The following is a 27,014-nucleotide window of genomic DNA, read 5'->3' on the forward strand; positions in this document are numbered from 1 at the left end:
CAAGGTCCATTTGAGTCCCAAAGTCAGGACTGTTTCCATTGCATCTGCACCCTTCCTTATGCTTCTTTTTCCTCCTCTTGGTTCCTAAGGCAGCTGGCAATAGATATTCTATCCATCCATCCGATCCTTGCTTACTCAGTTCTTGACATGTGCCTGCTTCTGAGCTAGGCTCAGAGGAAGCAGCTACAGTCCCTGACCTCACAGTACTCAGTCTCGTTGGAGATGTAGAAAGACACTGAATATGTGAGTGAGTGAATGAATGAACGCCAAAAGTTTCACTTTATATTTACATGAGGTGTCTTCCAGCCCGGATACATTGGCAGCCCTTGTCTTCTCTGAGTTCTAAACTTTGTGTTTCTAAACCCATTTCCAAACTTTTTTAGCCATTTTAATGTCACTGTATAAAGTGTCTGGGACCTCGTTTCCACCATCTGCACATTTATTGAACGTGCTCAATGCTCCATCATTGTCTCATAACAACTGCAGGTACAAGAGAAGCCACCAAATCCAGTACGTGACTTTGCGGATGGTTTATTCCCTTAAGGAGAAAAGCCTTACACAGAGAAATTGAGCAATGAAAGCCTTCACACTGAGCAAACGCGTTCCCCACTACACAAATCACGAGAAAAATGAGGACTGTTGTGAAACATGACAGATTGCCCAAGTGTTATTTTTCTTCTATTGGAAAATTCTAAGATGTTTCCTCATGTGTAGTTTTTCAGTCACAAAAATGGCAGTAGGAATATTTAAATATTAAATCACAGTTTGAAAATAGATATATACATACACATATATACACACGCAGAGATACATACTTGACTGTTATGATTCCCAGATATGCAGGGTTTACATTGTGGCTGCTTTGCATCAAGACAAGTTTGTGAGAAGCAGTGACATAGTTCAACGTAGTAGTCAGGAGCTAGATTACTTCCCTGTAATTGCTACAGACACACGGTACAAGGCTAGCGAGATTACAGACAATCATATCATTTGAGTCTACTATCTTTGATAACTCTGAATCATTTTCAAAGTTAAAATTGCAGCTATTGTCAGTAAAGTGCCTCTTATAAAGGTCATGCCTTCTGATTTGGGGACAGAATAACTAGGCATAGCACAAGAAGAGATGGCTCAGGTATCGGACTATCCTGGGTTTCCAGTCTTGGTCTGCTGTTCACTAGCTGGTAAGACCTTGAGTAAACTATTAAACTTCTGTGAGACTCAGATGATAGTGCCATATTCTGTAGGTCTGCTGTGAAGATTAAATGAGATATGGTAGGAAAGCACTTTCCACAAGGCTTGGTGTATGCTAAGCGCTCATCAAATGCTTATAATAAGGTTTAGCAAGATTTAATTTGGTGAATTCAAATCTCCCTCTCTTTTGCACACCTAAGCACACCTGAGTAATTCACTCTAAGTACTAATGTAAATTTCCTCAGCCAAGGTTAACTAACCCGTAGGTACCGTAGGGTACCTTTTCTTTGTCTCAGAACATATAGTTAACAAGGGACCAGAGAGGTGATGATCTATTTGGTCTATTTGAAGCCCCTTATAGATATGATTCTCCAATAGGAGTCATTCAGGTCTTTTCTAGAGGCCTCTGCAAGAGCAGGGACTGATAGAATAAGCCGGTGTTTGGGCTCTAACTTTTTGGGTCCCAGATGTTCCATTTATAAAATAGTGAAGAGATGCATACTCAAAATTGCTGTAACAATTAAATAAGATAATGAACAACTTAGCATAGTGCTTGGCACCGAGTAAACAATCAATGGAGATTTTTTCCATTATATTTATTATTCTTAATTTTTATTGAATCCGGCCACACCATTGCAGGGAAATTCTGACTTAGAAAGAGCTTCATTACGTTGGATCCAAATTTCCTTCTCCATGACTTCAACCCATGGGTCTAAGACTTGCCCTCTGCGCTCTGCATAAGATAGTTCCATTTCTCAAAATCAGTGGCGACTGGGTTTTTCTGACCACCTTCTTCCACCCATTGCCAGAATAATCCCTAGTTTCTCCAACCCGACTTCCTATGATCTTTGAAAGCTAAGTTCAGTTTCCCAAATTGAGATGCAAATTCAGTAAGAACCTAGCTCTTAGGTTTCCACTGAATTTCAAATGGAGTGAGCTGTTATCCAGCCTTGTAATTTGTAGATGGCAGGTGTTTTCACTCTAAGAAAATCTAATATGATTCACACTGACTTACCGAAGAGATCATTCATGGGGTGAATTCTCTTTATACAAGAATTCTTATATATGCATATACAAATATATGTATATATACATGCACATTTCTTTAAAATATTAAATGTCTCTTTTGCTAAGGCACTTAATATAAAATTTTGACTGTTAAAATTATATTTTCATGTCACTTTGGAAGAAGAGAGCTTCGAATAAAAGCAGGAACACATGCACAGCTTCCCGTATTCATCAAGTATATAATGAGCGCCACTGTATGACTTGCACTGGACTAGGTTTTGGGGAGGTCATAGTAAGGAGGATATATTCCCAGTCCTTTTCCTGTTTAGGAATCTCTCTGCACACTGCACAGAATTCCCTGTGAATAACTACACAACATTCAATATGCAGCACTGGGTAAACAGAATCATCGTTTAAATGTGTGATGAGAGCTGGTTCTGATGGGAAAGAGGGGAGAAGCTATAGGGGATTTGTGGATTTTTGTGTGTCCCATGTTTTTTTGATACTTAAGCGCCTAAATTATCAGAAAATCAGATATTCTTGTCCTTTAAAAAGGAGCTAGAAAGACAATAAGAGGGGAAAATGACAGTGAAAAAAAGCCACTTATTCCCATATGTTTTCCTATTTTCCTATTCTGACACATTTGGAAGCTCTAAAAAAAAAGGGAGAAAATATGGGTTATAAAGACAGTCCAATTTCTATCTGAATCCTACTTTCCCACTCACCAACTGGGTGACTCTGGTCGAGTTTTCTCACCTCTATGAGCTTCCATTTCACATTTGTAAGGACAGAAATAATAATGGGAACTTCTCAACATTGTTGAGAAGATTCAGTGAGCTAATATATGCAAAGCACTGAGAGCAATGTCTGGCACAGAAAAGGCCCTAAATAAAAGAATTCTAACAGTAAATATTATATTTTACTAATACAATAAATAATAGCCTGATATTCATTAACAATAACCTTTTCCTTTTAGCTTCAACCTCTTCAGGTTTAAACCCTTGTTAAGTCTATTTCTGTTTCTAAACAACTGGTAAACCTCTATCTTCATACCAGGAAACTGGCCATTTGGTCAGCAGAACCAAAGGCTGTTAAATGAGTCTCTGCAATAGATGTGCCCTGAGCACGGGGGCCCTTGGAGTCCCACAGCTTCCAGCTCTAGAGGTCACCCCAGGCTGCTACCAAGTGGACCCACTTCTTGGTTTGACCCACACCCCTACCTGAACCTGTCTTGGTCATTTCAGTAGGTCTGGCATGGTCTGCAGCTGGGTCTCTTAAGGCTCTGTAAGAGTAGAGGAATGTTCCAGGGCACCACTCTCAGGGGCCAGACAGGCCGGTCCAGAGGCCTTACCAATTCCTATGAGCCCCAAGCCGGACAAGGGAGAAGATTCAAGGAAGAGCCTGGCCAAGTACCCAAAGCCCTGCCATTCAGCAGCTGATTCAGTGTGAGAGTCAGTTGGTCCTTCTGAAATGGGCTGACCTTGTCCTGTCTCTGGAGTATTAACTGGGGGCTTTTCCCATCAATAAGAATGTTTATCAAATTTTATTTCTGACTGGGATCAACCTAATCTGTACCCTTCACAGTGTAGGGTTGAAGAGAAACTTAACCTCAACAATGCCCAGGTTAATGGATACAACTTTCCATTAAAAATCAAAATCAAGCAACTATTCACCTCACTTGGCAAATGTTCGATGACCTTGAGGTGCACAGATATTTGGAATCAGGATGGTTTTCGTGTGTTAACGTCAGAATTACCCATTATAGTACCTCTTGGCAGGCTACAAATAACAGATTATTCTATTGTTCCAAATTCCATCTATCCATCTGAATGGACCCAAAGAGTCTTGTGGTTTGGCATCTAAAGAAGAAATTAGTGGTATTAGAAGTCTACCTGATTCAATTTCTTGGGATTTAGGCAAGATCCAGCAGGACTTCTAGTGACTTGGAAAGGCTGGATCAGGCTTGGGTATAGTCCAGAACAGCTAGAGACAGGCATTTTTCTTTAGAGTAGATGCTGAATGATGTCAAGGAGAAAACTCATAGTATGGGCCTGAGCAGCACCATCATGGGTCATTTGGGTGGTTAGAGACAGAAAAGGAGGCCAAGGGTCCAGATCGGGGTAACTAGGAATGAGTGGGAAATTGACCAAATAAGGCTCAATGGTGAAAAGTTATTGACCATAGGGCTGACTGCTTCACAGGCATTGGGTCAGTCTCCAAGACCTAAGATTTGTGCCTGCCTAGTTCGCAATTTCTGAGAAGTCAGGGTAGGATTCCAAATCAGCAAAGATGTCATTGGGATTCCTACAGCTCAGGTTGCAGAAGCAGGCATTAATCCATAGGACCTGGCGGGAGAAGCCAAGCCCATCAGGACACTGGAAAGACACGTTGATGGTCTTGGACTTGTAGGGGATGCAGCACCTACTGTCCCTGCAAACTCCACAGTATTTGGGTTGATAGGAGCGTGTGCTGATGCAGCCGGCGAGGGTGAAGTTCATGGATGCCTCTGGCTGGTACACAGCCAGACACTTCTTCCCTGCCTGAAGGAAAGGAAAGGCACTTTCAGTGGGGGTGCTCAGAGAATGGACAATCACCTTCTTCCCCTGAGCCCCGTTTTTCCCTCCTCACTATGTGGGAGCATTCCACCTTACTTTCAGCTTCACAGCATCCTCAAGCAAGGAGGGACAATAGCAAACACAGTGAGATCCAGTGTACTGCACAGGGGTAAATGGAAGACCACAGAGGAACATGTTTTGTTTGGGTTGTATCTCACAGCCTGCACTTTCTCTTTTGTCCTGCGTTTTTGTCTTGCCTATGGCCGTTCATCGTGGTTTCACCAACATGGGGAGCCTGTGTAGCTCCTTCATCCAAGCAAGTTCCCCTGTCTAGCTAGTGGCAGAACTGGCATCGGGACTCCATGCTCAGGGGACATGCTTTGCCCTAACTTCCCTGCCCGCCTTTGCCTCTCGTGGTCTTTCACACACACCTTTAATATGCAATGTATTCAAATGGATTTACATTATTAAAAGGTAACTCTACCTTCCACTGGGCTATGGGCCACTTGAGATTTGCTGTTCTTTCTGTGTCTCTGTGGTATAATTCCATGCCTAGTACAGAGTAGGCACAGAGTAAACCCATTGGATTGAGGGTTCTCAGGGTCTACTGTGTACAGCACCATGCTAGATCTAGGCTGTATGGCGGCATGAATCTTCCCAATTTGGGAAACCCTCTGAGGGTATATAATTCTGGAAAAACATTGGTTAGAAATCAAAATTGGCTTGGACTTGAATTATCTGGTCTAGTAATGGTAGAGCCATCTCACTCAGCTTAGGACCTTTTCTCTAATTCTTCTGCAGCTGGTACATTTTCCATGTATGTTTTCAGTTAAGAGATGTCTATGGAATGCTTACTGTATACCAAGTGCAGAACATACAAAAGCTAGTATTACAGGGAAAAATAATCAGAGAGGAAGAAGAAGAAAGAAGAGGAGAAGAAGGAGAAGGAAGAAGAAAAATGGATCCAGTTGATCAATATGTAGATGACTGGAGAAGGTGTCTAGGGGATGAGCAGTGATGTTGGATGTCTGAAGAGGATCACAGGGAGCCGTGCTGCCTTTTTTACACTGGAGGCAACCCTGGCCTCAACATCCCTAAGAAACCATCAGCATTCCAAAAATGGAATAACTGTTGAATTTTTTGTTTTGTTTGCTTTGATTTTCATGTGACAAAAGACCGACCACTCCTAAGGCATGAGTGAGGGAGACTTGAATTAGATAAATCAGATCCACTTTTAACTCTGAACCTGGAGCTCAGGCTAATGTGGCCCAATTTTCTTTGATGCTTTATTTTAATTATCTTGGACTCTTAAAGCTGAAAGGGATTTCAGAGATCAACTCCAATATCTTAATGATGAGGGAATGGGGGCTCAGTGATGAGCAGAGATTGGCCACAGTCACATGCAATTAATGCAAGTAGACATTTGACTCTAGGGGTCCTGAGCCTCATTTAGTGCTCCCTATATCACCCAGTGTGGCTGCTCTGTGTGAGTGGGCTGGCATGGGAGTGAAGGGAGGATAGAAATTGGTAAGGATCCCTCAGAATCATTATAGAAGACCACTCCTGACGGTCCCTGAGGTTTTCCTGGAGTGATCCTGATTCTAATAACATGATGCCTACCAAAGCTTCCACTGAGTGAAATTCACAGTGCACCAATCTGGTGACCTGCATTATCCCAAATAGCTGTTACACCAGATCTACCAGGTGAGCTTAACTGTTCCCACTTTACAATATTCCCACTTTACAAATGCTTCCCACGAGGAAGTTCAGGAGCCAGGCTCAAATCCGGATTTGTCTGCTTGTGAAGTCCAGACGTCCACCCCTGCTCTGGACCCACCTTAATGAGTGTACGGATGTCCACATCGCATGGCCGCAGGTTGCAGAGGCGGCTTTCTTGCTCAGGCCAGCATTGGGCATTAACATTGGAGATCCGAGTGGAGACCCCCAGGCCGCAGCTGGTGGAACAAGGGCTCCAGGGGCTTGTGTAGGCTATGCAGTTCCTGTGCCACGGCTCTATCTCACCCACAGCATCTGTGTGTGGGGACCAGAATCTGCATGAGTCTACAGCTCCTACCAGCCCCCAACCCTCACCTTCACCACACTAAGGTCTGGGGTCCCCAGAACTCAGGGGAACAGAGAGACATTGGCTGTCCCTCCCCACAGGACAACAAGTTGGCTTCTAACCAGCAAAGGTACCCAGGGAGTGGAGGACATGTTCTGAGCTCCTTGTATTTTTCTGATCAAGAGAAGCAGAGCATGGGAGGAAACCCCTCTTTAGAGACAGGTGGACCCAAGTTCAAATTCTGCTCTATCACCTACAAGCTGTGTGATCTTAGATAACCCACCCTGGGCCTTTCTCCCTATTAGAACAATAACAGCTGCCTATGGGGCTGGCAACACAATAATAGGGCTTAGATTTTTACTGAGTATGCATCAAACATCTTGCCAGGTGCTGGGAATAGGACTTATTTTATTATTGTTACTATTTTTTGAGATAGAGTTGCTCAGGCTGGAGTGCAATGGTGCGATCTTGGCCCACCGCAACCTCTGCGTCCTGGGCTTTAAGTTATTCTCCTGTTCATCCTCCTAAGTAGCTGGGATTACAGGCATGGGCCACCATGCCCAGCTAACTTTGTATTTTTGGTAGAGATGAGGTTTCACCATGTTGGTCGGGCTGGTCTCAAACTCCTGAGCTTAGGTGATCTGCCCACCTCAGCCTCCCAAAGTGTTGGGATTACAGGCATGGGCCACCGCGTCTGGCTGGAAATAAGACTTTTAAAAGACATTCTCCTGCCTCTGCAGAGATAAAGTTTACTTGGGGGAAGTTCAAAGGCAAGTAGCTACATCCTAGCACCTAACATTTTGTTTCAGTGATGCCGAGGGCATAGTGGTTAAGAGGGCATACGGGCTTCTTTGGGAGGCCAAGGCAGGTGGATCACTTGAGGTCGGGAGTTTTGAGACTAGCCTGGCCAACATGGTGAAACCCCATCTCTACTAAAAAATACACAAACTAGCTGGGTGTGGTGGCATGAGCCTGTAATCTCAGCTACTCGGGAGGTTCAGTCACAAGAACTGCTTGCATCTGGGAGGCAGATGTTTCAGTGAGCCGAGATCATGCCCCTGCACTCCAGCCTGGTCTAAAAAGCAAGACTCTGTTTAAAAAAAAAAAAAAAAAAGGGAAAAAGAGGACATACACTCTTCAACTGGCAGCACTGCTACTTGCTGGCTATGTAATTTCCAATAAGCTAGCTCACACCTCCTTGCCTCAGGATCCCCACCTGCATATGGGGTTGGCTATAGCATCTCTTTCCCATATCGTGATAGAAAAGACAACTTCACGCCTATGAAAGCACCCAAGCTGTTCCTGGCCTTTAGTAAGCTAAAGCCCTTAGTTAATGTGAGTCTGTGTGGTCATTTGACTATCAGCCAACTCAACTACCCACTCTTGGATGGTCCTATTGATGCACGTATCTCCCGCGTCTAGAAGATGGTAGGTGCTCTCTAACCATCTGAAAAATGGAAAACGGTAGTGAACTCAAGACCAAAGCAGGTTAAAAGCTGTTAAGACAGAGAACTGCCCACAGAAAGATGGAACAAGATGCAGAGGAGAGGAGGCCTGTCCCATCCAAACACACCTATGCATGAGGAGAGGAGGGAACAGGCAGAGAGGGAAGGGATGGAAAGACAGATGGAAGCTCAGAGAAAAGAGAGAGAAAGAAGGAGAGGAGGAGAGAGAAAAGAGTGTGTGTGTGAGAGAAAGAAACAGGGAAGGTAATAAAAATGATAAAAAGAATGAAGGGAGGGAAAGAGAGGGGAAAAGATAAACACAGAAAAGAAGAGAAATGTAACTAAAATTAGGAGAAAGAGGAAAGGTAAGTCAGTTCTTCCAAGCTTATAGGTGTGCAGAGAATATTGATGAACGAATGCAGGAATCACTGAGTGAGAGAGGGTGAGACTTGAATGAAATGGGAGGCATCCAAGGACAGGAGGGGCAGGGCTGGCAGGAACTGGAGCTGCAAGCATCTTGGGAGGCAGTGGGGAGGGATTTGCCCAGAAGGATAAAAGCTTTGGTTTTTGGGTCACCTCTGCTAGGCAGGGGCTCTGCTTGTGCTCAGTCAGCACGGGGTCACTGGGCCACACACAATGGACAGACAGCTTCTGCTTCCCTGCTTCCCCCGTGACCCTCATGCGGCCCTGCTGGGGAGGTGGTGGTGGGACAGCTGCCTTGCTGCCCTGGGGCTGCTGGGGACAAAACTGTCCTCCACGTCTCCTCCTATCCACACATGACTGCTTCTCCACCTGGCAATTTTGTCTCTTAGGGTGCATTTGGCAATGTCTGGAGGTGGTTTTGGTTGTCACACCTCTGAGGGAGAAGGTGCTACTGGCATCTAGTGGGTAGAGCCCAGGGGTTTAGTAGCCATGCATTAGATTGCTGGGGTTTAGTAGCCATGCATTAGATTGCTACTAAACATCCTCCAATGCACATGACAACTCCACCACAAAGAATTCTGTCATCCAAGATGTTGACAGTACCGAGCTTGAGAAATCCTGCCCCACACCGTACCTGAGCAGTCTTCAGCATCTATAATTAAAAAGAAAACCCACCAATACCCTTAGAACTCTCACTCTATTGCCATTTTTCCACTGCTCTCTACTGCTTGTCTGGTAAGCACTTTCCTCTAGAAATGTCCTCATCTGCTGCCTGCCATGGCATCAGATGCTCCTGGTTTTCTTCATACATTCCAACCCTCCTCTTGATTTCCCCATGCCTCCTCTTATCCTCTTCACCCTTCAAATGTCAGCATTCCCAGACCTCTGCCTCAGGCCCCCTCTCTCTCACTCTGCATGTTACCCTCAGGCCATCCCAGCCATCACCACCAGCAGCTCCAAGCAGATGACTTCAGAGCTCTCCTATTTCCTCTCCTTCCTCCTCATAAAGAGAAACTGGAAGCTCCTCTTAAGATCCCGTGGACAGGGCACTCTGCCTTAAATTCAGTCTGTTTCAAACTAAGTAGATCTCCCTTGGCCCAAATATGCTTCTTCTCTTGTATTTGATCCTAGGCAATGCCAAGCCCTGGGAGTCAGCCTCTGGCTCTCTTTCTTCTTCACCCCATGTGTTAAATTGACATTAAGACCTTCAGTCTCACTGAAGAAATGCCTCTTGTGCCTGTTCCTTCTTCGCTGCCTCTATTCCCACTACCCTAGTTCAGATCCTTATTAGCCCATCCATCTATCCACCCACCCACCCATCCATCCATCCACCCATCCGCCATCCATCCATCCATCTATTAACTGATCCATCCATCATTCATCTATTTGCCCATCATCTATCCATCCAATCATCCATTTATTTATACATCCATCTATCTATCCATTCATCCATCCATTTATCAGTTCATCCATTCATCTATCCATCCATCTATCCATCTGTCCACTCATCTACTTATTTATCCATCCATCCATCCATCCATCCATCCATCCATCCATCCATCCATCCATCTACTCATACATCTATCTATTCATCTATCCATCCATCTACCCACCTATCTATTTATACACCTATCCATCAATTCATCTATCTGTCAACTCATCAATCCACCCATTTATTCATACATCCACCTATCTATTTATCCATCCATCTATTAATCCACCCATTCATTCATCATCCATCCATCCATCACCTATCCATCCACTCATCCATCTATTTATACATTCATGTATCTATTTATCCATCCATCTCTTCACCAATCCATCCATCCACCCACCTATCCATTCATCTATCTATTCATCCATCCATCTACCCACCCACCAGTATGACAAACATTAATTGGGTACATGCTAAATGTATGGCCCTGGGCTACATTCCAGTAAGCAGCAGTGAAACAATCGGGCCCCTCCCCACCCTCCTTTTCCAGGGCTTCCTCTTACCGGTTTACCTGGCTGAAATCTCACCTGCCCACCCATCTTCATAGCAAGGGGGAAGCCTCAAGTCATCATGAAGCTTCTACTAGACCCATCTCGTCTTGCTCATGCCTCCTCTCCTCAGGTACCCACACACCTACCCTTCTTCCACCACCCATCCCTAATGCTTTAGTAGGATAATAATGGATTGCACTTTTAGGGCTTTGTTCTTTACAAAGCACTCCTCATTTTATGCTGGGAGGATCCCATAGGACAGACTAGACAGATGGGATTATTTCTGTTTTACAGATGGGGCAGTACGGTCTCAGGGGAGGTATGACTTTCTCAAGGTCACAAAGCTAGTAAGTAGTGGACTGGGGAATGAGTCATTCTATGGTGGTCAGAGCTCCAGGAGGGTCCACAACCCATTTGTAGGGTCCCGCCCCCAGCCCACTCGGGCCCACACCCACCGAAGGCTCCTGTGTCACGGGGTGCGGTCTTGCGTGGCCTCCTGGCGTCGTCCTCACACACCCACCGCTCACAGCAGTGGCCGGGTATGCTCACGCGCCGCGGGTTGAGGCACCAGAGACGCGGGGGGCGCACTCGGAGGCACAGTGGTGTGCAGCCCACTGCACCGTCGATGCATGTGCAGTTGTACTTGCAGTTAGGCTGGAAGGACTGGCCATTGTTGTAGCGCACCCCATCCAGGACGCAGCCCACACCGACCACCTCTGCAAACACAGGTGGCGGGTCAGGTCCAGTGGCCTTGATGCCCCTGGCCGGCCCAGCTGCCTTTATAGGGGCTCCATGTGGACCACGCCCCAATCCCTGGGATGGCTACCAGCATGGGGGAGGAACAGAGGCACTAAGGCAAAGGCAGGGAGGTGTGAGAGTGCACAGGGCAGGGCTGAGTGTTTGGTGGGACTTCAGCAGACGGAGTACGGGAGTTCCTTTATAGCTTCAGCCAGCACCTAGGGAGTGGAAGGATGCAGCATCCCGAGGGACTTGCTCCCTGCAGGGTCCCCAGCACCAGGCACAAAGCCTGGTACTGACAAATACTTGCCATTAGGTCTCATGGTTCTGAAGGTGACCGACTTGTAAAGAAAAGCCAGAACACTTCGAAACACGTGTTCGATTCATTCCGTACACATTTATGGAGCCTTCCAGGTGCTGGGGGACTCAATAGCAGACGAAACAGACAAAAGTCAGCCCTCAAAGAGCTTATGCTGTGGAAAGGTCATACGGAATGTTGGCGGTCACAAGCGTCTGGGAGAAAAGTGGAGCAAGGAGGGGGAGTTGGGAGTGGGGAGACAGTTGCAAATTTATTAATAACCCTTTCCCTGTTTAGAAAAAAAGTTCAGCTAGCTGCCAGAGCTCATTTAATTTTATATAAACACGCTTTTTGCGGTTGAAGCAAATCTGACTGATTTTCGATGTAAAAATAAAATATAAAAACTGTTTCTTGGAGTTCTTTCTAAACAGAACTAACATGGGAATTGTCTGAATCATCAGAATAATCTATTTCAGAAAAATCAGATGCATCAAGTGAATCCCGGCCAACTGTTGAAGAATTATGCATAGGAATGCTCGGTTTTCTAGGATTTGACATTTTCAGTGATCGAGAATTACGACATTTTGTAAACGGAAAGACCACCACTAAAAACACAATGCTGTAAATAGATTGATATCTTTTGTTTTTCAAAGTTGGTATTCCAGATGTGAATAGAATAATAAACGTGAGATATTTTGTGGCAAAGTTATTTTGGGGTAAATGCTGTAGCCTCTAGTGCTGCTGGTGAGTATTCTCAGTGCAAACAGGAATAGGGTTAAATTAGGTGGATGGGGAAGGCCTCACTGGGTGAGGATGCTCAGAAAAGCCTGAAGGGGGTGAGGAAGTAAGCCCACCCAGGGGTTGGAGGAGGAGCTTTCCAGGTAGGGAGGGGCCCACTTAAGTAAAAAGACCTGGGGTGGGAGCAAGCCTGGGCTGTGGGAGAGGTCTGAGGAGGGGAGACAAGAAGGAAAAGGGAAGGAGAGGAGGTCAGAGAAGGCTTCCTTGTAGGCTCAGAGGAAGGTGCAAAGCTGTTAGAGCCTAGCACATAGTAGGTGCTCAGTAAGAAACTGCTGAATGAATGACAAAAAGTATGCTTTGCAAGAACACTCATGGTGCTGAGTTGAGGACAGATCAGAGGGCAAAGGTAGCATGGGGGACCACCCTGAGACCCAGGTGAGAAGGAGCAGTCTGAAGCCAGAAAGAGAAGAGCTCGGCTTCCAGACAGATTTGGAAGGACAGCTGCCAGGACTTGCTGACAGACGGGCTGTGCGGGGGAGAGGAGAGGAGTCAAGAAGGAAGAAGATGCTCTGTCCTCCTTGTACAAGCAGGGTTTGGGCTGGGTGGACTCAAGTGTTCTCTATTATGCGCGAGACGCCTGGTTGATAACCGAGTGGCTATGTGGCGTTAGTTATGCCAGTTTGGAGTTCCGGGGAGAGTTGGGGACTTCTGGGCCAGATGTCACCCTTGACACCATGCTCTCTCAGGAGGACAGCTTCTGGAAATACAGACAGAGAGCCCTGGACATCATGAGTGACCACCCAAGGAGGAGCAGTTTGGAATCTGCAGTGGGCCAACAGTTCTGTCCTTCAGGGATTGCCTAAAGGTGGCTATTAATGATAGTAATAATCCTAATATCTAGCAGGCATGAAGATTTTTGAAGTACTGTCTCTGTGATTGGATACTGGGAAACCCAAAGCCAGTTGGGTTTCCTTCACCACCTCCTATCTAATCTCAGATCTGCAGCGCAGGTGTGATCTAGTTAGCTCTCCTCTTACTGAGGCACTTTCAGGAATTCAAGTCAACTTGCTCTGTCATCGGGGCTTTGCCTCCCTTCCCACACCTCCCATGGACTGGGGTCTCTCAACAGGGACAGTGGGTCACACCTTGTTGTAGCTCTGTGTTTGCTGCCTCACCTATGTTTATTGTGTGAAGAATCAGTGGAGGGATGGATGGGAGTTGGGGTGAGCTCTACTCTTTATTGTGCATTGCATTACTTATTTTATTCTATACAGAATCACTATCACATTATCATCTTTGTCTTTATATATAGCAAAACAAAGTCTCAGCAAAGTGAAGACGCGTCGTGTCCAAGGTGACCACAGCGGGAAGCAGAATCCCGGTTTGTGTGAACTTTGCTGCGGCTACTGTTTCTCTTGGGGTGCAGTTATCCGTGCAGGAGGTGTAGAAAGGAAAGATGCTAACCTCAACTGACCCTCTGATCTAGTGCCAGGCACCATCTGATACATTATCTCATTCAGTTCTCCCGATGACTTCATGAAGAGAGTTTTATTTTTCTCCTTTGATGGACAGGAAAGCTCTCAGAAAGGTTACATGATTCATTTGTTCAAGGTCACAAAACTGGTGAATGATACAGCTGGGACTCAAACCCAGGGGACCTGACTCCACAGCCCATTTCCTGCCACCAGACACCAGTGAAGGAGGGGACAGAGGAAGGCAAAAAAATCAGAGGAAGTGCTGGGTGAATCACTGATCTTTGCATTCTGAGTCACCCTGCCTCTGCCTGCACGCTGTCTCTCCAGGAAGAGTGTGTGTGTGTGTGTGTGTGTGCACGTGCGCGCGTGTGTGTGTGTGTGTGTAGAAGGGAGTGGGCTAAGCCCGGGACTCTGCCCCTGTATGTGGAGACTTTGGAAGGAGAGGTCAGTGCTGGATGCCTGGAGTCCCCAGTACGGTGGTTCTCCCCACCAACTGCACACGGGAACCCCAGGGGAACCTGGGGAGCTTTTAAAAATTGTGATGCTCATGCCAGGCCTCAGAATACGGGGGTGGACCTGGGTGTCAGTATATTTCCTTTGTTGATCTCCGTAGTTTTAATTTTTATTTTTACTTTTTAATCTCCGTGTTTTTAAAGTTCCCCAGGTGAATCCTGTTTGCAGCTAAGGTTGAAAACCACTGCATCTAGAAGGTGCTCCAGTCTCTCTCCTTGGAGCTTTGGATGGGGAAGTGAGGTGCTGCTAATGGCTCTGACCAGCCTGCCCACCACAGGCTAGTGGGATGAATGATGGCTGCCGATAGTCCCGTCAGCCAACTCATTCACTTTCCAACTAATCAAAGGCGAGATGGTGAAGCCAGTTGGGTTTCCTTCACCACCTGTTATCTAATCTCAGATCTGCAGTGCAGGTGTGATCTAGTTAGCTCTCCTCTTACTGAAGCACTTTCAGGAATTCAAGTCAACTTGCTCTGCCATCAGGGCTTTGCCTCCCTTCCCACACCTCCCATGGACTGTCAGTCCCACTCTCAACAGGGACAGTGGGTCACACCTTGTTGTAGCTCTGTTTGTGTTTGCGGCCTCACCTATGTTTATTGTGTGAAGAATCAGTGGAGGGATGGATGGATGGGAGCTGGGGTGAGCTCTACCCTTTATTCAGCTCCTGCCATGTAGCAGGCACTTGACATTAAAACCACCCAGAGATATAACTTTGTCACATTTTCCTTGAAGAAGAAACTGAAACTTAAAAGGTTCAGTAGCTTGCCTAAAGTCATAGTACTAGTGAGTGATAATGATGCTAGGATTCCAGCTCAGTTGTCTAGGTCCGAAGAGCCTGCATGAGTTTACTACTCCCTCACTCTTCACTATGGGGAATCTAGGCCCATACTAGAAGGGGAGGGAGCTGGACCTGCTCCCTCCTCTAAAGGTGACTGTGAATAAGACTGAGGTAACTTTCCTCGCAAGCCAAGCCGAAGAGCAGTCAATCTTTTTTTTTTTTTTTTTGCATTTCCTTATTTATTCTGCAACAACCATGTGGGGTTGGTTTTATCAAGCTCCTTAAGTGATGTGCATGTGGTCACGTAGCTAGCAAGTGGCAGAGCCAGGATCTAAAACCCAAGCCTGTCAGCCTGTAAATATCATAATCCTTCCACCAAACCACACTGCCCTCAGGCCTGACCCAGCTTCATTTAAACATTGAGTAGTGTTTGTGCAACTGAAATAGCCAAACGATGTAACTCAGAGGTCACCCTCTGCCCACAGACGTATTTAGTTTGGCCCACAGAATGGTTTTAAAAATATTTTTGAATTATTGCCAATGTTTACAAATCATACACAAATCCATATATCTGGCTTCTCTTGAAAACTAAGCATGCCGAACAAGATCTAGCTTTCTTCTGCTTGGCCACAGTGGCTGGGCCCAGTAGGGTGATCTCTGAGAGCCAGGGCTTGCACACACCACATTGCCATTGTACCCATCATACTCTGTTTGAGTTATATGAGCCAGGGTTGCGATTGCTCATTTTTATTACCTGCCTTGTTCTGGTCTAATTACATGCAAATCTTCAAGGACAGAATTAGCCTGTCCTGGGAACTGTCCATTGGCTTAGCTGACCATTTGCGGAAAGACTGTTTCTTAGAGGAACCCTTTGTTCTGTTTACCCTCTGGCCCAGAGGTGTATTCTTTTGCAGACCCCACACTCTCTTCTTTCCTGCATTAGGGTCTCATGAATTCAGACACTATGGTAGCACTTCTGGGAACATGTTCAATAGAGCACTAGTGAGTTGTGTGTGTGTGCACGTGTGGGCACATATATGTGTGTGATGTGTATATGTATAACTGTGTGTGTGTGTGTGTGTGTGTGTAGTGTAATGGGTGGGTGAGAAACTATCTGAATGAAAAAATTTAGTATTAAATACATTTTAAAAATTTATTATGAAGCTTATGGTAGCTCTCTTTTGGAATTTGGCAATGGACATGAACATTTGAAGCCTCTGAGAATTTCTATAGCTCCTGGTTAGTTTCATTTATCTCATTGCTTGCAAAACTTCATGAACAGGGAACCATTGGTAAGTGTAAAATCTATTAGAATCTCCTTTGCCCTACAGTTTTTGTTTTTTTAAAATAAAAGGAAAGGAAGTACACAGAAGCCCATGGTGTTGGGAAGTTAAGGGGCTGTACTGGGTCAAGGCAGGACCTAAGATGCAGAGATTGGGGGTGAGGAGGACAGGGAAGGGGGTTTTCCAGGCCACCAGTGGGGAAGGCAGGCAGGACAGGCAGTTTCTGGGTTCACACAATCTCTGAATCCATGACAGAACATCTATAAATGAGTGGTGCTTGGCAGATGACAAGATCTCAATACAGCTTTAGAGATTAGTGCAATGGCAGTGAACAGAATTATCTTTTTAATGACCTTGAAGAACAGTTTTCACAGGGGGAATAAATTATGAGACAGGCTTATATAACTGGAGGTGGTTCTAGTGTAAGAAGTCCAGGCCAGGTTTCCCTACCTGGGTTATGGGGAGGGAACAGATGACTGACAGTATATTAGCAGCAGTTATTGAACTTTAGCATGCATGAGAATCATCTGGGAGTCTTGTTAAAGGAATGGATCCTCATTCCCACTTCCAGAGACTCTAATTCAACAAGTCTGGGGTGGGGCTCAGGAATAACATTTATAACCAACACATCAGATGATTCTGAGCAGGTGATGCTGCAAGTTCTCTTTGAACGTAACTTTTATGTGGCTGCTAATGAGTTTCAGTAAAAGAAGAAAAATTAGAAAGATGGGAGAAGTGGGATGGTTATTCACAGAAAGACAAAGACAAAAGGATTGGTGTGAAAGTTGAAGCATGAACCAATGATAAAAGAGAAGAAACTGTCATAAATTAACCATGAGGTTCAGATAAAATAAAATTGTTTGACTTCAAACAATGTGCATAACCCTCATTGACAATCCACCTCAAAAAATATAATGGTTAGCTGAGGATGAGAGACTATATTGTGTGTGACTATGTGATGGGGTGTATACGGAGTCATAGTTAAGGGGAAGACTTGATTCAGCACTAAGGGAAGAAGGGAACTTTTGGGTTTGAGACTTTGTGGAAGTTTTCAGAAGTTAGGCTGCTGCATCATAATACCTAGTTACCTCTCTGAATCTGATGAGTCACGTATTTTGGGTAATGCTTACACAATTCAAGGGAGTACAAGCCCAGAGAGAAGCAGGAGGTCAGAAAGTTTCATAAAGGAGGTGTCTTGGAACAAAAAAGGACAGAATACCCATGATGGAGCACTTGAAGACCAAAGAAAACAATAACCAACAACAACAACCACCACCACCTCCAAACAGGAGGATATCATAATAGACCAAGAATAAAGAAAAAGCAAAGGCCATTAGAAAGTCCAGGAAAAACAAAAAGCATCATAAGGAAGGAAATTCAAACAAGTACATGATCTCATACTGCAGTGAACAATATTTACATAGTCATAATATTATAAATACTGATGATTGTATAACCAAAAATTATGGCAATGTTATTTGGAAGGTAGGGATATATCAGGTGATACTGAGGAGCTAAATCATCAACTATCTCAGAATATTAATAGATTATAAAAAATTGATATATCAAGGCAATTAAGATATAGCAGAAGGTGTATTTTATAGTAGTAGCTATCGGAAGAAATAACTAGAAAATTAAAATGACTGTAGTAACTGAGAAATGTAGGTAGCTGGTGGGAAGGGATGACTGCAGGCTACTGGTTTTCATTCTTTCAAGGCTACTGTATTTTTAAAACCATATTATTTTAATTTACAATATTACCAAAATATTTGGAGTTCTATAGTATGCTGGTGTGTCCTGGTAGGCCACGGGCATTCATTAAAAGGTCCTACTACTAAGAGAATAAAACCAGGCTTAGGTATTTCATGGCGTCTCCCTCTTCCTTGGGGACAGCCATGAATGTGCTTCCAGGACTGAGAATAAAGCAGAAAGCAAAGTTCTGGAGGCGAGATGAGTGCAGGCATCCTTCCCTCCCCTTCCCTTCCCCTTCCCTCCCCTTCCCAGGTAGGGCCCAGCCTCTGACCTCTGACCATGGGGTGTATCTCCTGCTGAACAGAAGCCTGGCCAGGTGAAAGGCTGTAGGGGTGCCAAGGGAGGGGGGTTTGGGGCCAGAGCTGGGGGTGCTAAGGGGCTGGTCAGAAGGTATGGAGGGACTCACTTACGTGCACACACTCCTATTGCGTACCTCGGGCGGTCCCCGCTGTAGTCACAGTAGAGGCCCCGGTGGGGGTCACAGATGGCAGCCTCCGTGCAGTTGTCCCCAAGCTGCTGAGCACACATCTTACAGCATTCACAGCCATCTGTGATGAGGCTGACCCCCAGCGGGCAGCGGGGTGGGGACGGCGGGCACTCACATGGCCACTTGCAGAATTGGGGGCGTGAGGAGGTGTCCTCCAGTGGAGCTGGGGTAAAGTCCATGGTTGTAGGGGCTGGAGAGAGGGCCTGCAGGGGAAGGGCAGAGGGGAAGGAGGGCTGCTGAGGCAGGGGTTTCAATGCCCGAAGGGACCTGCCATTGCATTCCTGTCTTCATACTGTTCAAAAAGTTTTCAGAAAATGATTTTTTCTATCATGCTTTTGATAGCCAAACATCTCCTTTATATTCAATAAAACAAATAGAACAGAGGAACCCAATATGCAGCGAAGTTAAACCAATTGCCTGAATCCCTCTGCTGGTCAGCGGCGGGGCCGCAATTCCACCTCAGCGCCTGCTCCTTTCCTTTCTTGAGTGATTGTCCCTGCAGCCCCAAGGTAAGTGAGGTGGCCTCAGTTTACAGGGAGGAAGCTGAGGCCCTGAGCAGGTGGAAGCTGGCTGTGAGTCATGTGGCTGTGCGGGGCTCGGATCCCGTGTCTCTTCTCTGAGGACCTGCAGGGCCAGTTCCGTCACTCATCAAGAGTTCTTAAGGCCTCTCTGAGTCGGAGGACTCCTATTTAACACCAGTTTCGGCCCGCTGACCTTTTATTATGTTTTTCCCCTCTGAGTATCCGGAAAGGGCTGTCGTGGTGCAGCGGCAGGTGTTCAGTTTTAGAGCTCCTGGCAGCTGCATGGGCCCCAGCCCTTGGGGAGTGAGTTGTGCTTCCTTTGCCAGCACCAGCCCTGCATGGAGGCGCCCTTTTATTTTGTTCTCAGGGCAATGAGACCCCCCACCCAACACACACACACTCCATGCTACCAACTGGCACTCCTCCCCAGCATCCCCATTCCCATCCCCCAGCCAACAGCTTCATCTTTATTTTGGCAAATATGATGAACATAACAACAGGCCAGCTGGGAAGGGAAACCAAGGCCCAAAGAGCTGCCCAGGCCCGAGGAATGGCAGATGGAGATGCCCGGGTGTCTGAGTGCAGAAGCTTCGAGCTGCCACTATTTCCAGCTCCCATCACCTGCCGTCCCATCTGGTTGCCCCCCTGAATCCCATCTGTGCCCTTTGCTCGATCTCAAAGGAGACCTGGGTCTACGAGAGGAAGAGAATCGCCTGAAGACATAGGAGCGGGGGCTGGAGCCAGGCTTTGAGTCAGTCCTACTCCTGGGCAGGCCATGGAGCATCCTGCCCAGCATTTCCCATCGTTGACGCCTGAGTTCCGAAGTAAGCAGGGAGAAACCAGGGCTTCTGTGGGGCTGGGGAAGGGGGCTGGCTGGGCTCTGGGCTGCTTCCTCCATCTGGAAGCAGAGGAACCTGCTTTATGGGGTTACAGATCTGCTTTCCACTCTGAACACCAGGTTCCAGTGCTGAGCTATTCAGACAAATTCTTTCCTCCTTTTCAGGGGAGGAAAGCAAGACCCAAAGAGACAGATGGACACTCCCAGGATGACACAGTTCACAGCAAGGCCAAGGTGCACATTAATCTCCTAACTCTCATTGCAACAGCTTTTACTTTTGCCTCCTCTGGGTTCTTTCATTCACTCAACAAACATTCGCAGAGGTAGGTCATAGTCTCTCTTAAGTTTTAGACATTTGGAGATAAGTTTTAAAAGTCCCTATGATTAGGGAATCCACAGCTTATGGGAGAGGCAAGTATTAGAGGTGATTTACTACAACTCGAGGGATTTACTGTGCAAAGTGCTGGGCATCCCAAGGAGGAATGGAAGCTCTCTGAACACCAGGGCAGTAATTGCTCTGCCCAGGAGAGTGGGGTCCACTCTCGCACCTTGAAGGACCAGGGACGAGGAAAGTGGTTCAGATGAATTTCTGAATTAGTCTGTCTAGGCTCTGAGCCTGGCGCATAATAAATGTAGTAAATATTGATGCGATAAATAAAGCCCTTGCAAGTCAACAGACAAAACCCGACTTTAAGCTTAATTTCAGGACTTGGTCAAATCCACCCTTTCCCTACTTCAAGGCCGCTGTGATGCAGTTCCCTGTGGCTGAGAGGCCCTCCTATCTTTTTAACCTGGGGCCCCTTCCTCTGGGCAGACTCTCCTGACTCGCTGACCTGCGTGTGCCTTGCTTTCCCTTAAGTCGCTAGGCAGCCTCAGAAATTAGATATCTGTGTGTGTTTGGAGGTTAATGCCTGTGAACTCCATGGGGTGAGGGCAGGGTGGGGCAGGCCCCCCACAAAGTGCCTGCACAGTGCCAGTCTTCACTGGGAACATACGGGTAGCTTCTCTGTTACGGCCCAGACACCAGAATGGCAAAAAACATCTTGCCTGCGGCCCCCTGCAGGGAGGAAGGCTCTGTGGGCCACGTGGCCTCGGAAGGCCTTGCTGGTGGGGAACAGAGAGCTCTCGGGGTTGGCAGTGCTGGGTGGCATTCACCTAGGAGGCACTAGTCAGCCTGCTCTTGTTTGTGTTTCCTCAAAAACACAACAGGATGCAAGAAAACCCCTACATTTCCAAATCAGTAAACACACACACACACACACACACACACACACACACACCTCTTTTTGACTTTGGGGAGAGACGTTTCCTTGTTAGGCCATGAGTCTAGAAGCCTCAGAGCCTCACGAGCACTAGCAGACCATCTCTGAGAGCCACACTCAGGACATGCTCTTGGCAGAGGAAATAAAGATGCCCTCGCCTCCAGGAAGCCTTCCCTGCCCTTGCCTCTCTCACTGGAATGTGAACTTGGAAAGGGCAGAGCCCGGGCCTTGCATCTCTTGTGCGCCTGAAACACACCACAGGGCACACAGTAGGGCTTCATGTGTGTTAAATGGTGAAATGGATGGATGGGGGATTGTCGGCTAAAAGGGCTTTGATATCTTTGATATTCAAGGCATCATGTACCGGAACCTCTCCTCTGGGCACTAAGTTTGAGTGTCAAGAAAAGAACATGCAACCTGAAACAGTCCGACAGAAGTTCTTTCCATGTGGCCTTGGAACAGCATCTTCATCTTTCTGAGCCTCAGCATTCCCATCTGTGATATGGGCACAATCACGCTCACCTCCCTTTGGGGCCAGTTGGAAGGGTGAAGGGGCATTGTGGATGTGGCAACGCTAGGTAGGGCCTGGCACATGTCACATGGCACACAGAAGTCTGTCTCCTCTTACACCCATTTGGTTGTGCGTCCTCCCTGACCCCACTGTGCCCAGAACAGAGCTGGGGATCTGGACACTTTGAGCTGAGCTGGAATGGGCTGGAACCGGGTGGGTATCCCACTCCTGGGATCACTATCCATCCTGTCTACATCCCAAGTCAGAGATGCCCAGAAGGAAGCTTCCTTTCTGAGTGCCTGGAGGTGCCAGGGCACACAGCTGGTTAGGGGAAGCTGCAGAGAAGTCCTCCCTTGGACAGGGGAGCCCCTTATGACATCCCTGGGCAGAGGAGGAAGGGCTGTGGGCAGTCAGCTGAGCCAGCCTTTGCAGTTGGCACCATCTAGTGGTAGAAAACCTCCCAGACTAAGGCCAGGGGAGAAGGTGCTGGACAAGATCTGTGCAGGGGAAAAACCTCTGGACCTCAGGGCCTGAGGACTGCTGGGTGGTGTGTGAGCCTCTGAGCACCAGCTGCCTTGTCCAGCATTGGCACATACCTGGGGTATGTCCAGCATGGATACATACTTAGGGTATGTGTCTGCAGGCCACTGGTGAGTCCAGACTCCTGATACTCGACCAAGCCTCGCCTCTCTGTGTGAGCACGAGGGAAAGCAGATGACTGGCACGGGGCGGTTTCCGCCCTCCAGCACTGACAGTTCAGCTGGGGATGTGCACACTGACTGAGTCATTCTAGGGACAGAGAATTCTTAAATCCTTACTATGCACAGGTTTTGTGCCAGGCTGGGAGGAGACGAAGGTGCATAAGACAGAGCCCCTGACTGGCTCTCCACCTAGCGAGGCCAATAGACACATAAATAATGATCACAATTCAGTGCAATCAATGCTCTAACGATGATGTCCACTCATTTATTCATTCTCCCTTTCATTTATTTATTCTCCCTTTCATTTATTTATTCAACACATCTGTAGTCAGCTTTTGTTTTGTGTCAGGTGCAGCACTAGGTGCTGGGGATGCAGTGTGAGAACCAAGCAGACCTGCCTGTGGGATGACAGGGGAGTGGCTGGGCTGTGTGTGTGCTGGGGCTAAAGAGGGCTTCCCAAGACAGGAGGCGCTGGGAGTGGGTTTTGAAGAGCAGGTGGGAATAGATCCGTGAGGAAGGAGGAGAGGGTACCCAATGCACAAGGACCCTCAGGTGCACAGGCACTGAGCTGGCAACGTGTGCCAGGGCCTGGAGCCTGGAGAGCCTAGTGTAGGGTGCAGGGTGCAGGCAGGAGGAGGTGAAGGCTAGGAAGGATGAGGATGGGTTCAAGGCACAGCATACATCAAGGAAGACCTCGAATGCCTTGCTTTGGGCTGAGGTCTAGAAGAATGGTTTGTTGAAGGATTTTAGCAGGAGGATGGCAGGGTTAGACTTGTGTTTTAGAAACACCACACTGCATCCAGTCCAGCCTTTGTCACTGTTCATGTCACTCTGGGAGTTCACTTTCTGAGCCTGTCTTCTCCTCTGTAAAATGGCATTGCTACCATTGCTTAGCTCCCAAATGACTGGAAGTGAGCATCAAACGAGGTCACAGCTGGAATTCCTCCTGCTAGTCCATCTATCGCAAAACATCACTCGGATGACCACTGGGCGACAGTCTTGCCCGAGCCCTTAGTGACTGGCTGATCTCGTTTGTCTTCTGCACAGTGACTGGTATTATTACTCTCATTTAACAGATCAGTAAAGTGGCTTGCCCAGGCCCAACATCTAGTAAGTGACAGAACTTGGATTTGAATCTAGATCTGTTTCAGCTCACGTTTTTCCCGCTACTGTACATGAGGGAGAATTTTCTGATGAAAAAAAAAAAAAAAAGCTGAAAGGTAGTGACTGTACCATCAGTGGAGGTAATCAAGAAGCGGCTAGACAATTATTTGGGCTGGCAGTTGTAGAGGGACATCAAGCCTCACAAAGCCTGACACATAGTAGGTGTCAATAAGCATCTGTTGATAGGATGAATAAACGAGTGCATGTTCATTTCCCCAACGAATCTGTCATCCCTTGAAAGTAGAAACCACATGCTGCCCATCTGTTCCCCTGCACGCACAAACTCACAGGCCCTTACAATCAACATACCTAAGATCTGAGTGAGGGCTCATACTATATGGAGAACTTTGTATGCACTATCTCATAGAATCCCCTAGCAAATCACAAGGCAGGCCTGCTAATGTTCCCCTGAGTGGTGAGGACACGGAGGCACACAGAGGTTAAATGACTTGTACAAGGCCACACAGGTCAGGTAGTCAGGGACAGAACCGAGGTCTGCCTTGTCCAGAGCTTTTGAGCCATTAACTCTTCTGCCTCTGATCGCTGCACAGGGAACACTGTGCACATACGAACTTTGGGGACATGCTCCCATCAGATCTTGAGCAAAACAAATATTTCATGGGGGCTGGGAGCTCAAGGAGAGGCTTCGGGATCCTGAGACATAGCTGGGTCCCTGTGTGGGGGTACCTGTCCCTTCAGGGTTCTTGTTGTTGCCAAAGCTGAGCTGATAACGGCCCACTGCCCGGCTTCTCCCTTGAAGTCCAGCCTAAGCTGCCATTCAGGTGGTCTAGTGCGTGAACACTCAGCTTCCGGAGACAACAAATGCTGCTCATTGCTGAAAAGTGCGGGCTGGGAGGGGTCTCATGGCCAGAACTTCTGGAGGGTCGGTGAGTTGTAACGCTGCGAGTCATCTTAGAACTCCTTTCCCCATCTGCCCCTGTATGAGCAGGTAAAGGCAGAAGGACTCCAGTCTGAAGTGCTGGACTCTAAGCCTGTGCTTACAGTCTCCACGTCTCCCTGAGAAATCATTATGAAAGTCACAGTTTCACTTCCACCTTCCTGCTCCACTCCAAAGCTGCTCTGGGGCCCTGATCAACTGGAGGTGCATGGTGCCACGGCAGCTTTCACTGGGACTCCTCCTGGGCAGGTGGCATTTATAGTGAATGACATCAGCTTCTAATGAAAAAGCTTGTCCGAGAACCCCTGGCAGTAGCTTGGGGTGTAGGGGTGGCGAGGTGACATCTTAGAACCTCCCAATTTGTTTTGGGACCTTAATTCCAGAGTGATCCCTGGGACCTTGTACCCATCCAATGGTGGCCTCCCTCGGCCCCAGGCAGGCTGAGGCAGGCATCCCCTGAGCATCCCTGGAAGGCTTCTCACTGGGGCTTCAGCTGTCTGAAAGGCCAGTGTAGGGTCTCTCTCTCTCTCTCTCTCTCTCTCTCTCTCTCCCTCTCTCTCTCTCTCACACACACACACACAGACACACACACACACACACCATACACACACGCGTGCGCACCATCAGCTCCTTCAACATCTAGGATGGCATGGCATGTCTACCTGTCCTTAAGTTTGGTTTGCAGCTCTTTTCACCGAATGACTCTCTTTTTCCACCCCCCAAAAAAGGAGTGGGGGAAGTGTCTCAGCCAGAGAAGGGAGATGAGAGTTTCCCACATCACCTCTGTCTGTGCATCCTATGTGGGCTCTTAACTCCCCATTCCTTGCACATCCACTTGCGGAGTCATCCAAGGGCCCAGGTACCACCAGCCCCACCCTTTCCTCAGTGCATCTCCTCAGTGCACCCAGGCCTATCATGATGGGGAGTCATTGGGGGAATGTCTGGGACATGTATGTGCGCTGACATTGAATGCTTGGTCTGGGGCCTTTCTGGGGGTGTCTCTGTTGGTCCAGAACACCAACACATCCTAAAGAAAACGTGTAGCGCCTCTGGGTCAGAGCTGTCACTCCATAAGTAACCCAGCTGTATCATCCCAGCCTCTAGTACCCTGATTTGGCTGCTGGCGGGACTCCCATGCCACAGCTGTGGTGCCCTGCAATGAAGATGCCCTGGAGCTCGGGCCCCTAAGCCACACCTGGCCCTTATCTTTAGTGGACAATGAGAGTATGGTCTTTGTCAAAATAAAAACGGTAAACCCATTTCTGTGTAAGCAATAGGAATTTGTGCAAAACAAATACCTATTTGCTTGACTTGCCTGGGTTTGGGAGAGAGAGGTAATTAGGAGAAAATGAACGTTTAGAGTAATCTCTTCGCGGCTAAACAATAGAAAAAAAAGACCAGCACATTTTCCCAGAGGTTTCTGTTGGATCTCACAAACAGTACTTTCCTTCTGGGGGCTGGGGCTCATCCTCGAACCCCAGGATGCTTGCTTGGGCCCCTGGGACCCTCTGAGGTTTCTACCAGGGTCTCATTTTCCTTGGGGGTTGGAACCTATGCTTGTTTTCCCCAGCCATAGGCAGGAGCCTGTCCCATAACTTGTCCTGTAGAGTCCCCAGAGAGTCCTGGCTGCTATCTTCTTATCCACCATGAACCACCTGAACTGGGGTGACTGGGACCATTCTGCAGATAGAGAAAATGATCTTTGCAAACACACTGTCATATGGAGCCTGCATCATTCTGTCCAACAACAGAAGCCAAGAAGGCAAAAAGGAGAAAAGATCATAAGTCAAGGAGAATGTTGTCTAGGAAAGGCCAGAGGAGGGGGAAAAACAAAACAAAACAAAGCAAAACACAAACAAAACAAAACAAAACAAAAAACAGCCTTGGTATTTCCAAATTGCAGATGTTCACATAAAAGTCTCTTTTATGATGTACTTCTGGAAACAGACTCTGCAGATGCCATTGTGTTTATGGGGAAGACACAGGTGGTGGCCACTCCGCGATGCTTCTGCAGGCAAGATGCCCAGGGCTTGCTCAGGCACAGCCTGGTCCTGCTCAGTTCTGCCTGCTGCAGCCTCTGAGCCCACCTGGCCCCACCTACCCCACTGAGACTCCTCCTGCCATGCCTCTCCCTCCTCAGCAACCCCTCCTAACTACTCAGGTACTATGATGCTGATTTCCAAACTTCACTGCAAAGTACAACCACCCTGGGACTTTAACGGACACTCTACTCAGAGATCCCAACCTAAGGAGCCTGGGAGGAGCCTGGGCATTGGGATTGTTTCCAGATGGTTCTGAATGCCCCAAAGTTTCAGAATCACTGGCCTGTGAAACTTGTTAAAATACAGATTCCTGGGCCAGGCATGTGGTTCACACCTGTAATCCTAG

General features: G+C 47.3%; 1 protein-coding gene across 1 annotated transcript in view; it reads right to left on the bottom strand.

The window, feature by feature from the left end:
- Positions 1-329: 329 nt before the first annotated feature.
- Positions 330-27,014, bottom strand: part of CCN4 (cellular communication network factor 4) — a 41,009-nt gene continuing 14,324 nt past the window's right edge. Inside the window, exons 2-5 of the mRNA XM_011760102.3 lie at positions 18,655-18,934; positions 11,126-11,386; positions 6,592-6,785; positions 330-4,739 (exon numbers count right to left, since the gene is read on the bottom strand). Coding sequence (XP_011758404.1) covers positions 4,440-4,739; positions 6,592-6,785; positions 11,126-11,386; positions 18,655-18,934 — 1,035 coding nt within the window. The 3' untranslated portion in view covers positions 330-4,439. The remainder of the gene's footprint in view (positions 4,740-6,591; positions 6,786-11,125; positions 11,387-18,654; positions 18,935-27,014) is intronic.

This window comes from Macaca nemestrina, chromosome 8 (genome assembly GCF_043159975.1).
Source record: "Macaca nemestrina isolate mMacNem1 chromosome 8, mMacNem.hap1, whole genome shotgun sequence".
Classification (NCBI taxonomy): domain Eukaryota; kingdom Metazoa; phylum Chordata; class Mammalia; order Primates; family Cercopithecidae; genus Macaca; species Macaca nemestrina.